This window comes from Aptenodytes forsteri, unplaced genomic scaffold (assembly GCF_000699145.1).
Source record: "Aptenodytes forsteri isolate BGI_AS27 unplaced genomic scaffold, ASM69914v1 Scaffold23, whole genome shotgun sequence".
NCBI classification, from domain to species: domain Eukaryota; kingdom Metazoa; phylum Chordata; class Aves; order Sphenisciformes; family Spheniscidae; genus Aptenodytes; species Aptenodytes forsteri.
The window spans coordinates 6235074-6247564 of NW_008796043.1; the positions used below are offsets into that span (position 1 = coordinate 6235074).

General features: G+C 38.9%; 1 protein-coding gene across 2 annotated transcripts; it reads right to left on the reverse strand.

Annotated features, from left to right (window-relative positions):
- Positions 1-1019: 1019 nt before the first annotated feature.
- Positions 1020-11520, reverse strand: RIOK3 (RIO kinase 3). 2 transcript variants are annotated; one of them, XM_019473762.1, is made up of 12 exons: positions 11390-11520; positions 10405-10550; positions 10178-10282; positions 9524-9633; positions 8652-8795; positions 7620-7747; positions 6322-6510; positions 5666-5825; positions 4567-4647; positions 4389-4478; positions 3921-4028; positions 1020-2375 (listed from the first exon to the last, which is right to left on the reverse strand). In XM_019473762.1, exons 1-12 carry the CDS (start codon positions 11455-11457, stop codon positions 2274-2276), a joined length of 1431 nt encoding a protein of 476 aa, XP_019329307.1. In that variant the 5' UTR covers positions 11458-11520; the 3' UTR covers positions 1020-2273. The 2 variants fall into 2 exon arrangements, with proteins under 2 accessions (XP_019329307.1, XP_009283917.1); XM_009285642.1 differs by having other exon boundaries at positions 6322-6507; positions 11390-11507.
- Positions 11521-12491: the final 971 nt, after the last annotated feature.

Here is a 12491-nt window from a genome sequence, read left to right on the forward strand (position 1 = left end):
ATTTCAAAGGAGTCCAGGAAAATGCTCATTTTAGCAACTTCTTCCTTGTTTTCAACTACTTAACAACGTGCCCGGACGTCTTAAAATATCAAAGCAAATTCCTGAGCCAATTTTACTGCTGGAAGTGAGAAGATGTTTAGGCAATATAATCGGGCCCAGTAGCTTTAAATCACATACTTGAGGACCATTGCTTCATTTATTTGATTTGGTTTTTCTTTAATCTGTGCTAGACAGATTTTAGAAAGAAATTAAAAATGACAGTAACAACTGAGGCTTCAGTCCAAGCACAATGAAACAAGCAGGTGCCTCTGTTTCAAATGACGGCTCCAAAAACACGCTCCTCTCACTTCCCCTTATTTCTGCTCGCTCTCTTCCTCTCACTCAATGCAAATATCCATAATGATCAGCGTCTTTCCTAGACAAGCACATTTGTAAGGTATTAGCAACTGCTCTGAGATACCTTTTTCTCCAAGAAATGTTAGAGTATTGAAACTGGTAAAAAGCCTAGAATAGGACTATCCTTTCCTTTTTAAAAGCCTTTTCCTCTGAAGGAGAAGATTTGGTTGTATTTGACAACGAAAGCTTTTTAGTCTTCCGGAAGGGGTTGGGTAACTGTAGCACCTCCCTCTCAGTACCTAGTCTGTTTTTTGAAGCTTTTTAGTCTTCCTGAAGGGGAAGGAGGTACCTCCCTCTCAGTACCTAGTCTGTTTTTTCCCCGATACCATTATTTTGGGCAACTGTTTCACTGAGCAATTAGGAATAGACCTACATCTCCAAAAGACGCAAGTTCCTTTATTTCAAAAGTAAGGGGTAAATGTCTAATTTAGAAGAGGATCCAAATACTGGGATGAAACTGGCAAAAATGTCAAGGTTGTTTACTGTTTATGTAGTACCCACCAAAATAGTAATTTTTCTATTGTTATAATGAACTAGTGTAGTCCTACCCCAATACTGCTTTAGTGCAGCACTGAGGATCAACAAAGGCCTGTACGATGCAAAGAACCACGCAAGAATACCACCACCAGATCTGAAGTTTTTACTTCACCAGTTTTCCAACAACAAAAAAAAATTAAAAAAAATAAAACCACTTCCACAGCACACTGTGAGAATGTCACACGCAGCAACACGGTATTCTGCTTGATAGAGAGCAGCATCGGAAACAGCAGTCAGTTAAAAAGAAGTCGATCAGAGTTTCTTCATTCCAAACCACCCCACTACATCAGTTCATCTTTAGATGTGTTGTTTTGGAGAGAAACATTGCCAGAGTTTTAGAACTTGCTAAAATAAAAAGACTGCCATTAAGAATAAAAGCATGAGAAAAAGATAAATTTGAGTAGTATCCTTGCACTAGTAAGCAACAAGGTTTAAAACTAATGACGATCGAGATTCAGTTTTCATAGTCTATGATTATCTTTGGGGCGAGTAAGAATGTTTGATGCTGTACCCAGATTTTCAGTTTAGAGACAGGATTATTATAGAGAATTTTTTTTTTTGCTTGCACTGAGTTCTTGGAACTGCTTGTGTATTAAGAGTGAAGCTAACTGAACTCTTTGTTACGCAACTGGGATGCGGCCCTCAGGATTTCCTGGCACATCACCAAAGAAGTCCTCTGCTGGTTGGATTCAAATCTGTTTCTCATGTAATACCCAATTGTATTTACAGAGATAGTTAGAGCCACATTCCACGTACTTCAAACGAAAAGGTCCAGACTTTCGCATGTATAAAGACATTGGTCTGTTAAATTAACATTTTCTTATGATTGCAGCGCATAGTTTGACTTTTCATTTTGCCCTTGGTGGAGAAGGATGAAAGGTTCAACTGACATTGTGTCCATACACAATTTTTTAATTAGTTTTTCAAGTAGCAATAGGAAAAAAAGAGGGACTCTCCTAGTGTGCTTTCCCACTAAATACTTTAGACAATCTAGATGATTTTTTTTTTTTTAAACTAAAACATACAAGCTCTGAATCACGCAAAATATGACCACCTCAGCTACATTAGTCTAACGTAACTGGGCAATTAATTGGTGAAGCTGTCAGACCATCCGAAGAGGTAGTGACAGTCCATTCTCACAGTGCCAGCCTGATGTGTGGGCTAAGTTAAAAAAAAACAAACAACACTGAGGCATCACCGTATGCTCGCTGTGTTTTCCATTTTGGTATTCCCAGTCAACCACTCTGTCTTGACATTTGTAGTTGACATTCACCACTGCACCAACACGGTCAGAAGCAGTAAATTCGTGTTTCGTTTCGTCAGCAGCTGTATGCTCAGTGCTATTCATCATATATAGGTGGGTCTCCGTCGCTTGAAAACATTGACAGTTTCTTTCCATGATTCTGCACATGATCTTCATTCATCTTCTCCAAAGCTTCAATCTAGAGAGCCAAAAATAAATCCACGCTGAGATCATAAAACCATGCCTGCACCAGAATGTTTCTAAAACAGTGTTAAAAGGTAGCTTTAGATGACTGACCAGGTATATACAATATTCCTATTTCAATGATTCAGTCATGCGTGTGGAGCAACGTACTTTGGAAGTACAGCTTGAAACATCTGTTCTCAACGAGTTAGTAAAACGAGCAGCGCTCCTTTATAGTCTCGTGCTATGTAACTGAAACGCTCAAGTTGCAGGGAGGACTGGATGCTTCTTAAGACTTCAGCTGTATTCCCCAAAGTACAGAAGCGTCCCTTTCTCCAACTCTGAACACCTCTACCATAACTCAGCCAATCCATCAGCATTGGAGAAATTCCAAGTAATACTAAGATTACAAATCCACTGCAATAATTTTTAATGGTGAAAGTTGAAGACAGTTATACTTGAGACGTTTTGTGTACTAACACAGTACAGTAGCTTATTTTAATCTTCAGATTGTTATGTTTGGATTACTTCCTCTTGTACTCCAGGGGAGATAATTTTAGTTACTAGCGACTAAAGTCAAAGTCTGAAGTTTAAGGATGGGCTGCTCAAATTCACCTCTATGTAAACAGCAATGTACGTCTTTCCCATAAAACTTATAAGCAAAAAAGGTGCCATTATAACAACAACAACAAAAAACCGGACCCCACACCCCAACGCTCACAACACCGCCAGTGCGGGAATTGTTTTTTGCTTGATTAACTGATACATAAGGATCTTGGAACAGTGATACTGTGTTCCCTTTATCTCTTCCCCACTTTGAGGACCTACCCCAGGAGTTAAACAGTTTCAAGCTCCCACCTACTACGTGCTGGACTAGCATAAACCTGCACTGTTATTAGAAATCAAGTAGAGTAGAATTGCCATGTCACCCTTACTTTAATTAGTAAATGTGGAATTTTTGACAATTTTTAAAAATGTCTGGTATCAGGATGCATGCCTTGAGGAGTTACATCCAAAATTTGAAAATTAAAAGCCAAAGGCGACCAAAGATTCCTTGTCCATATTTACATTAGCATGATTTCAGGTGTCTAATTTTAGGCTTGAACATTGAAAATGCTAGCCTATAAATTTTAAATTCAAGTAAGTTAAAATCTAAAACATGAAAAATAAGCAGTAGAACAATTTTTTTTTTTTAAAACCAACTTTCCTTTTGCTGCACAGCCTTTAATGTATGTAAGGAAAGAGAACAAAGCTAGCTTTTAAACTAAAACAGATCACTACATTTCCCTTAACGCTGAAAGCAGCAATTATATGCAACATGAAGCCTTTTATACTCGGGAGCAGGGAGATCAGGAAAGGGCGTGGAGAGGTCTGCCAATCTGAGTTTCAGAAAACATTTTTACTATGTTGAAACAATCGAGTTTAAAAAAAGAGATGCAGAATGATTGCTGAAATTATACTGACAGACACTAATCATACAAACTGAACGTGGAAAGTTAAGGTATTGCAGTAGCTACTATAGCTAACCAAACCAGAATGTTAGACACGGAGAAAGCTATACCTCTGCTTGGAAGTCTACTTCATTCTCAGCTGTAATATTTAAACCTGAGACAGCATTGAAGAGTTCACGCTCATTAAGTGCTTCTGCCACACCTCCTTTCTGGAAGAACTAGTCAATATAGAAAGCACACATTAAACATTTTACTACACAAAACAAAATACTCCTTTTCCTTCCCCAAGTTGCAATTACAGTATTTAGTCAAAATGACATTTTTGCTTTTGTTGACTTACAGACAAAAGTAACTGAAAGAAGTTTTACGTTCTAGCAGTACTGTTTTATTCTTCCACACTTTTTTCCCTTTTGGAGAACACCATCAGTATGGACAGTATGTAAGAGCATTCTTATATATAGGTGGTGGTGACCATTTTTTAATGGAGTTGTATTGGTTGATTTTCAGTTAGCTCTGAACTGATTTTACCTTGGAAAACATTCAGCATAACAGAGGATTGTCAGATGAAGAGGTCCTACCTGTGAAACATTCCTACAGTCTCTGAACAAAAACTCAAGTCCATGAGGATGAGTTGGCTCCACAGACTGACTGACATCAATAAGCCAGACCTGTAGTCACAGAGAGACAGCAATTCACCTTGTAGTAACATTTCGCATTAGATGAAACCTTTCCTTCCCACGTTAAGAATATGCTCACCTTCCCATCATGCCAAAGCATGTTGTATTCACTCAGATCTGCGTGGACCAGGTTGCACTCCTTATACAACTGTTGCATCATCTGCAAGGAACCAAACTGATGAATGAATGAAGCGTGCTATACTCCAAATAAATATCGTTTGCATGACTGTAACAAAACAAAGCCTTTCCCCCAGTCACCCACCCAATTTACATCATTTTTTTCCAAGTCTTCAATAAAGTTTCATACAGGGAATCGCAGTTTTGGTAAACTGCCAGCAAACTAAGCTTTTATCACGGAGTTTAGCTTTGGCAAGTCAGAAGAATCAGTCTGGTAAACTCATGTCAACTCTGCCAACCAGTCCAAGCGCATGAGACAGATAAACACGTTCTCTGAATATACCTGTCATTCTCACCCGTCACACAGGAAAGAAGCCTCATAGCTTTAGATGCTGAATCCTAACTAGTATGCATATTCACTTAAAACATGGTTGTGTTGCTCTACTGGTCTCAAGATTAGAGGCACAGACCATTCATGTTATCAAGCTGCTGGGTTGGTTGGTTGCTTGCTTTTTTTTTTTTCATGTCTGTAGGAAGCTAACAGTGAGTGGACAGTTAGCAGGTACATGTTTGAACAATTACAGCGGATAATAGGAAAGTAAAGTATCTACCATGCAATATTCTAATTCATTCTCCGATTTCTAGATTTGTTAAGAAGGGGGGTGGGGAGAGAGTTATCCACCGGAGAGTGCTTAAGCGTTGTAAATTAAGTATTTGGCAAGCCCAGAAAGACTTCAGAGAACTTTCTAAACCACATACTGCTTCTATAAAAGGAGGACTACTTGCTCATAATTTCTCTGCTGCTAAATATCTGTTTGTCATCAAGTTCCAGCATGTTTTCTACTCAGATTAAGATTCAATTTATTTATTTTTCACAGTCCATAATTTCTTATTTATTCTAAGTCACGGATTAAACAGCAGCAAAATAAGCCTTTGGACTCCGTATCTTGAAAGTGATGCAAGCATCCTGAAAAAGTAAATAAATGCTGATTTGTCCTTTAAGTTATTCCCCTAAAAGAAAACACAACCCCGAATTGGAGGAGAAATCAGCATTGTCTTACATTAAGAATCTGATAGTAGGCCTTTTTCATATCTTCACTACTAAGTGTTACATCCTTTAGTTTAGGAGCTGGGACTTGATCCTGGCCAATGAAAGACATAACCAAGACGTGTTTCTTAAGGATAACCACTTGAGGACAAGGAATTCCTGCATTTTGCATTCTGTGGATCAGAAAATAGATACTGATTAAGAAAAACAAAACAAAACCCCTGAAACCCTACAGTTCTAGTTCCTGCTTGCTCATTTCCAATCTGAGAGCGCTGTGTGTGAGAAACTTGATCCAGAGTCAAAAAGTCTTTGAAATAGACCAAATTGAAAACTGAAGAAATACATATATTTCGCAGTATTTCACATAGGAAAATTCAGATCTTCAAGTCGTAAGTGGGTCTAAAAACGCTCACTGAAAACTAATTACTTTTACAGCTAGAGCCCGTTAATTTCATTGGCTTGTAAATTCTGCTGCCAAACCACTGAGGATGCTGACAATTCATTAAACTGTAAGAAACCAGAGGCTTATTCAATCTGTGCCAGGTTGTATATTGTTTAGCCTAAAAATCAAATATAAACTTCAACCCAGGCATAGTGTAACTTCCTTAAACAGAGAATAGGAAACCAACAGGCATTTGGCAACTATATTTTTGGGTTTTTTTTCTTTACCTTGTTAAGTTATGCATTTCTTTCTCAGCCCACATACGAATAATCTTTCGTGGATTCAATTTACTGAAGCGGTCTTTAAATCTGTAGTCATCCTTAATGTATTTGTCACGGTTCTTGAATTCATTAAGAGTTGTTTTAAACACTTTGATGGCACATTCTGGAGGTATAACTTTATCTTCAGTTGCACTTCTCGTGGAAAAAGTCAAATATATAACAAAGTTAACTATTCACATATTTACAAGCAAATGCATGATTTTGTTTTTTTTAAACATTGCAAAATACAGCAATTTTTAATATAAGAGAGGAAAAGATCTGATTTCATATCAAATTTGGGAGCCAATTCAAGTTTATATGAATGTTTGGGTTTTGGCATTTTGATTATATATTGCTTATCAAATAGGTTCCATCTCCCAGTTTGTTAATATTTTAATTAAATGTCATAGCTAATAACAACCCTGTTAATAGATGTACTTGTTTCAAGAAGTTACAAGTGAAAAAATCTTGCATTAGAACAATAATGGTAGCATCACAATGTTTTGTTAAGCACCACAAAGATACTGCCCGTTGAATACTACTAAGCAAAAGAACACTCCTGAACATTCAAGCGAAAGGTCAATTTAAAAAAAAAAAAAAAAAAAAAGCAACTTTTCTCCCCGCCCCCAACTTGCCTCTCTCTCTCTCGACATCTCTAAATATGTTATCTGTATTTGGGTTTTATTACGTTTTTTCTTAATTCACTTTAAACTAGCGGTGTTTCAATGCACTACAATCACTACGAACGTACTACAATCCTTCCAGCATGGTAGTCTTTAAAACTGGACTCTTGCACGACTTGCAAAGTGAACAGCATCCCAAGGTAACCCAAAAGTAACAAACAGCACCTCCACTGAACTGCACAGATGGAGCCGACAATGCAGTGATCTGTATGGAAAGACAATCTTCAGGTAGCCTAAGATCAGCATGACAGCCCTGTAGTCTGGGGCAGGTCAGTGCAAAGAGTTCTTCAAAATTGCAAGACTTCTTTTTTTATAAAAGGAGTACGTATTTTTCCACAGAAAGCTATAGTGGATTTGTCCCCGTTCATTAAATGGTCTCCAAGGAGGAAAGTGGGGATTTTTTTACTTTACGGTTGGTACCATTTGGTTTTCAGATTTTATTATTATCTGCATATATATGAATACAAACTTTAAGTCTTGGGACTGAAAAAAGTGCAGATTGTTTAAGTATTTCTGTGGTTTCTGCTTTTTAAACCATCTCTGGTACCTAAAGCTACTGTCAGTAACAAACAATATACTTACTTTCCTCCATATGCATGAAAAACAACAGATTCTTTTCCTGTGCTGATGCAGCCTGTGATGGTCTCCAGCATCCCAGCATTGACCATCTTGTACAGAAGTAAACGCGTTTTAGGATCCACTGCTTTCTCCTACAGGCAAGAAATGAATACTCAATTCATTAAAATAATTCTTTGCTTTACAGTGCATTTAAAGTATTTATATGCCACAAGTGTTCAACTAGGTGGAAAGAATAACGTCTTAAGAGCATTCTCTCAACTGATAGAGAGGGAAAAAAACCCCAAACAACAAACCAAACAAAGAGATGAAGCAAAGCCAAACTGCTTCAGCACTGTCATCTTTAGTCCTTAAGATTTAATACTCAGGTACCTTAGCGGTTGTGTAGCACATACAGTATTTTACCAATTACACATAAAGTACAGACTGTGGCTCAAGAGCACTTTCTATAGCGTTTTCAAGAAGTCTTTACAAATCATGAATCAAAATATCCCAAATATTATATTCCTTTTATATCAGTAACAATAAAATAAAGCAAGACACCCAAATTTGAAGAAGTCCACAGCAGGAATTACCAGAGGCCCTGCTCTAAACTCACCCATAAAGCATATCAACTGACCTCCTAAATCATTAAGTCAGAGTTTACTTGGTCACCTCATCTTCCTGAAACTTGCTATGAATACAGATATTTGGAGTCACATGATTCAGCTGCAGAGGATTAGTCCTCTGGATGGTTTCTATAAATAATTTCTAGGCAGTTTATTCATTGTAGCTGATTGAGAGACAAGTTTAGAAAGACAAAGAGAAAAAAATGGAAGCTGCTTGCTCTTATTTTGATATGGCTCTCACAATAATGCAGCTCAAATAAAGACAGCCTTTTTCTAGTAGGAGGTGGCTGATACCATCTCCTTCAGCAACGTTAACATAATACCGCTTAACTCTTTTACTGAAAGTGGAATGTTTCAAGGAATTACCAAAACAGTGTTCAGCTGTTACACAAGATAAAAAGTATATAGAGAGACTTTATTAAAAACATACAGCGGTGGAGTGCTCCTTCTTTTCATGTAGCCTTGCACTTCGACGTTCCTCAGAGTATGCATGCTGCTTTAAGGCATTGAAGACTTGATTTGACAGCTTTAAGTCCATCCCGATTCCATCCCCAACTTGGAATTCAGGTGCAAACTACAAGTAGAAATAATAGAAATTTAAGCACTGTTACTAGCAGACACCAAAAGTTGGCACAAGCAGAAATTTCTCATTCCGATTTGCAAAAACCTAGGGTAGATTAGGACCTATGCGAAACCCACTTCGTGTAATGTTGTCACTATGTTAAAAAACATACTGCTCTAAACTCAGAACTCGAAGTTCTGCCCAAATTGATATGAGATTACCTAACATCCTGTAAAAATAGCACTTGCAGCATTTCCTTATTTGCGGAAGTTGTACCAGTTACATTAAAGAAAACAGAAGGTATGTACTATGAATAAACAGACTGAAAAGCTGTAAGTCAAACAATTGACAGAAAATAAGTTAGTTGGCTCATCAGGCAAAATGAATTAAAAAAAAAAAAATAGTTTACATGATAGCTATGCTTTTCAAAAATAGCCTTGGTGTTTTATTTGCCTGTGTACCAAACTTGCTGATAAGTTTTGTTTTGCCAAAACACACAGTTCTGTGCAAATTCTTGAATCATGGCCATTAACAAACTATTATTAAACAAAAAACACGCACAACTCAGACTACCAGTTTGAATAACTAATCCAGACACTGCATTGCTTTCATCTGATGAAAAAGAAAAAAAAAACCCACAAAAAATTAACACCGCATACAGTAGCACAGATGGACAAGCGTTAGTTCTTTGGTTGAATTGCAGCATTCCAGTTTTACACACAAAATAAGTTTTCACTTACATTTTCCATGCGAGCAGTGTTCTTTCTTCCACATACCACTTCATCATGTTTAGTAGTAATGTCTTTCCCTTTTCCTATGAAGCCCTTTCTCGGCGTAGTAGTAGGTTTATCTGCCAGCAGTAAGAAAAATAAATCTAACTTTACATCTAAACAAACATAACTAATGCTCATAAAGGTTCCACAATGCCCACAAAAGTAACATAATTTTATTTATTAAACAGAATAAAATACTTCAATTGTATGATCTTAATGCACTCTTCTCTTACCCTAAACATGACAGCTTCTTTTGCTATGTTATGACTTACTTCCCTGTCTTCTCTGGGGTGTCAGACACACTTTTGGCATGTTACAGACAGGAATATTCAATATCATGTGCAGATGCCCCTAGCCAAATGTAGATGACAGGTATGCATATCCCACAATACTTTCCATGTACAACAGTTACTTTACCAGATTCAGCCACGGAAGCCAATATACTGGCAGACAGAAGCCTGAAGTTACCCGCCCAACTTCCTGCATAACACCTCCCAATTAGGTGACCTGATTTTACATACAACCGGTATGTCTCCTTACATTCAAAAAACCTAATTTAACTATGTCATATTCTTAGGTCTATTAACTGAAGAAATTGTATCGCTTAAAACGGCCACATACCTGCTCTATAGGGATCATGACGGGTATCCTGCCAATCAACCTCATCCTCTGAGCTGTCACTGTCATAGGGATGTACCTTCCGATAATTTTCAAAGGATATGGAGACTTGAGAAACAAAACAAATAGGCATGTCTGTGATTATCGGGGATTTGCTACTTCCTCGCAGCTCTGTCAACTTAGGCAGAGTGCCAAGAATAAAGCAAAAATATTTCTTTGGATGAGGGTACCTTTGCTATCCCCATTGATCTTCTTCTCTTCACGCCGAAGCTGTGCATCATATTCCCTGTCAAATTCCATCTGCAGCATCTGAGCTAGCATTAGGTCACTAGAAGTGTCAATATTTTCTCCTGTAATAAATGGTCCTTCAGCAACACTATGTAAAATGAAAACAGAAATTGAAAAAATTAAACACAGTAATCTAAACAGAAACACTGCTTTATACCATTTCATCACTCTATACAAAAGACTTCATGCAGAGCTGCATAGAAACTAATGGATCTCAACTGTCCGCCCCCCCTCCAAGTCAACACTAAATACTAATAGCACATGACTTCATTTCTCTTTGCCACTCCTTTACAATGCAAATATTACTTAAACTTTTACTTGTTTACTGTTCTTTAAGAAGCATTAGGCTCTATTTTTAAGATGCCCTTCATGAAAGAGAAAGAAGGCATAGAGGTGGGGGCGTGTGTGTATATAAATTTTTATAAATAAAAACAAATTAAAAAAACCCAAACAACAGCATTGCTTTGCTCTGCTTCACAGAAAAGACCACAGGCAAAATTTGTATGAGTTTAGAACTAGTAAGCTCTTGGCCTATGTTTAGAGCTTCCAAGTATTAGGAAGATACGGGTGATACGCCTGACAGTTCTCGAAATAACATTGTACACTGTTAACAAGAGTCTCTAAAAGGGAAGAAAAAAACCATTTCTGACAATGTTTCTCAAAACGTAGCTTACAGGCTGGCTTAAGGCACCCAAAACAATGTGAAGAAAATATCAAGAAAGAAGGGTGACCGAGAAGAGAATCTAAGGAAGAGTTTTAACTGGGGAAGCCATCTTCACTGAAAAAGACCTGAAGCAGCAGAGTTAGGAGATAATAGGCAAAGTATTTACTATATTGCTATGCATTAAGCACACTGTAAGAAAGTGCACAAGAGACAGAAGATGGCTTCACAACTATGGAGATCATTAATCCAGGATTTAAACTTACGCAACCGCTTCAGGAAAAGCAGCATTTTCTTCTTCCAGCTGCAGCTCTTTCGCCAGCTGTTCACTCATTACATCAGCAAGGGAACACGATATTGATGTTGTGTTAGGGGCTCCCCATGGACACTGTAAATAAACATTTTATTCAAGTCAGCAAGAAATGCAGTGGCAACACAATAATCAGGATAATTAGCTATCACTGGCTCTAAAACAAGCTCACGTAATCTTAGAAGAGCTTGTCTTCTACAGGTACTTAGGGAAGTATGATGAACTAAAGTGCAGAAAATACCTCAAGGAGTAGTTTCATAAACTCTGTGGGGAAGCCTGTGATTGAAAGGATGTTGACGGTCACTTACTAATGGCGGGGAAGAAAGAGTCAGTTTGTCAGTGTCAGTACCCTCTGAAGACAGGGGCAAAGCCTTCCCAGAAAGTTTGCTTACAAGTCTGTGTAAAACTTCTCTTGGAATAACACAATATTAATGGCTTATGCACAGCTTCCTCCCCTGTTTCTAGAGCCCTGAAAGGACAGCCATCATAAACATCCCCTCAAAAACGCAGAAGCACGCACGCGACTTTGCTTGGGGAGGCGGGGGTTGGGGAACGATGAATCCAGGTTGTGACTCACTGCCTACCGCCTCGATAACCGAACTCGCTTAGATCCAATTCCCTGCTCACCAACAGAGCTCGGAAAGAAGCAACTCGTTTATCAGGGTCTAACAGCAGCTCTCTCCACCAAGAAGAGAATTGCTAGCAGCAGTGAACCGCGCCATACCCTGCCCAGCGCGGCTCATTACTCCCGTAGGCAGTGGAGCCAAGCGCTCAGTTTGCCAAATAACCGTGACCCTTGCTTTGCTGACACCGCTTCACAGCGTCCCCTCGACGGCCTCGGCCCGCTCAGAGGGAGGCGACCGGCAGAGGGGCAGCCGCGTACCGGAGTTACCTACGTGCCTGCCCCCCTGCCGTGAGCGAAAGTCGGCCGGGGACGGTGACCGTGCCACGGCACGTCTTTATCTTCCTCCACCCCCGAAGAGCCAGGCCAGCGGCGGCCGCGCCTCTACGGCCCCGGAGGGTCGAGGTGCCGCGGGCGGCCGCGGGGTGCCGGACAC

What these genes read in the sequence shown, in the direction of transcription:
- RIOK3 (XM_019473762.1), bottom strand. Translation starts at nt 11,457, where the DNA reads ATGAGTGAACAGCTGGCGAAAGAGCTGCAGCTGGAAGAAGAAAATGCT. An exon ending in TTTCATGCATATGGAGGAAA is followed by an intron (nt 6,511 to 7,619) that starts GTAAGTATATTG and finishes TTTTTCCACGAG; the next exon opens with AAGTGCAACTGAAGATAAAG. An exon ending in AAGTAGACTTCCAAGCAGAG is followed by an intron (nt 2,376 to 3,920) that starts GTATAGCTTTCT and finishes TTGGCTCTCTAG; the next exon opens with ATTGAAGCTTTGGAGAAGAT.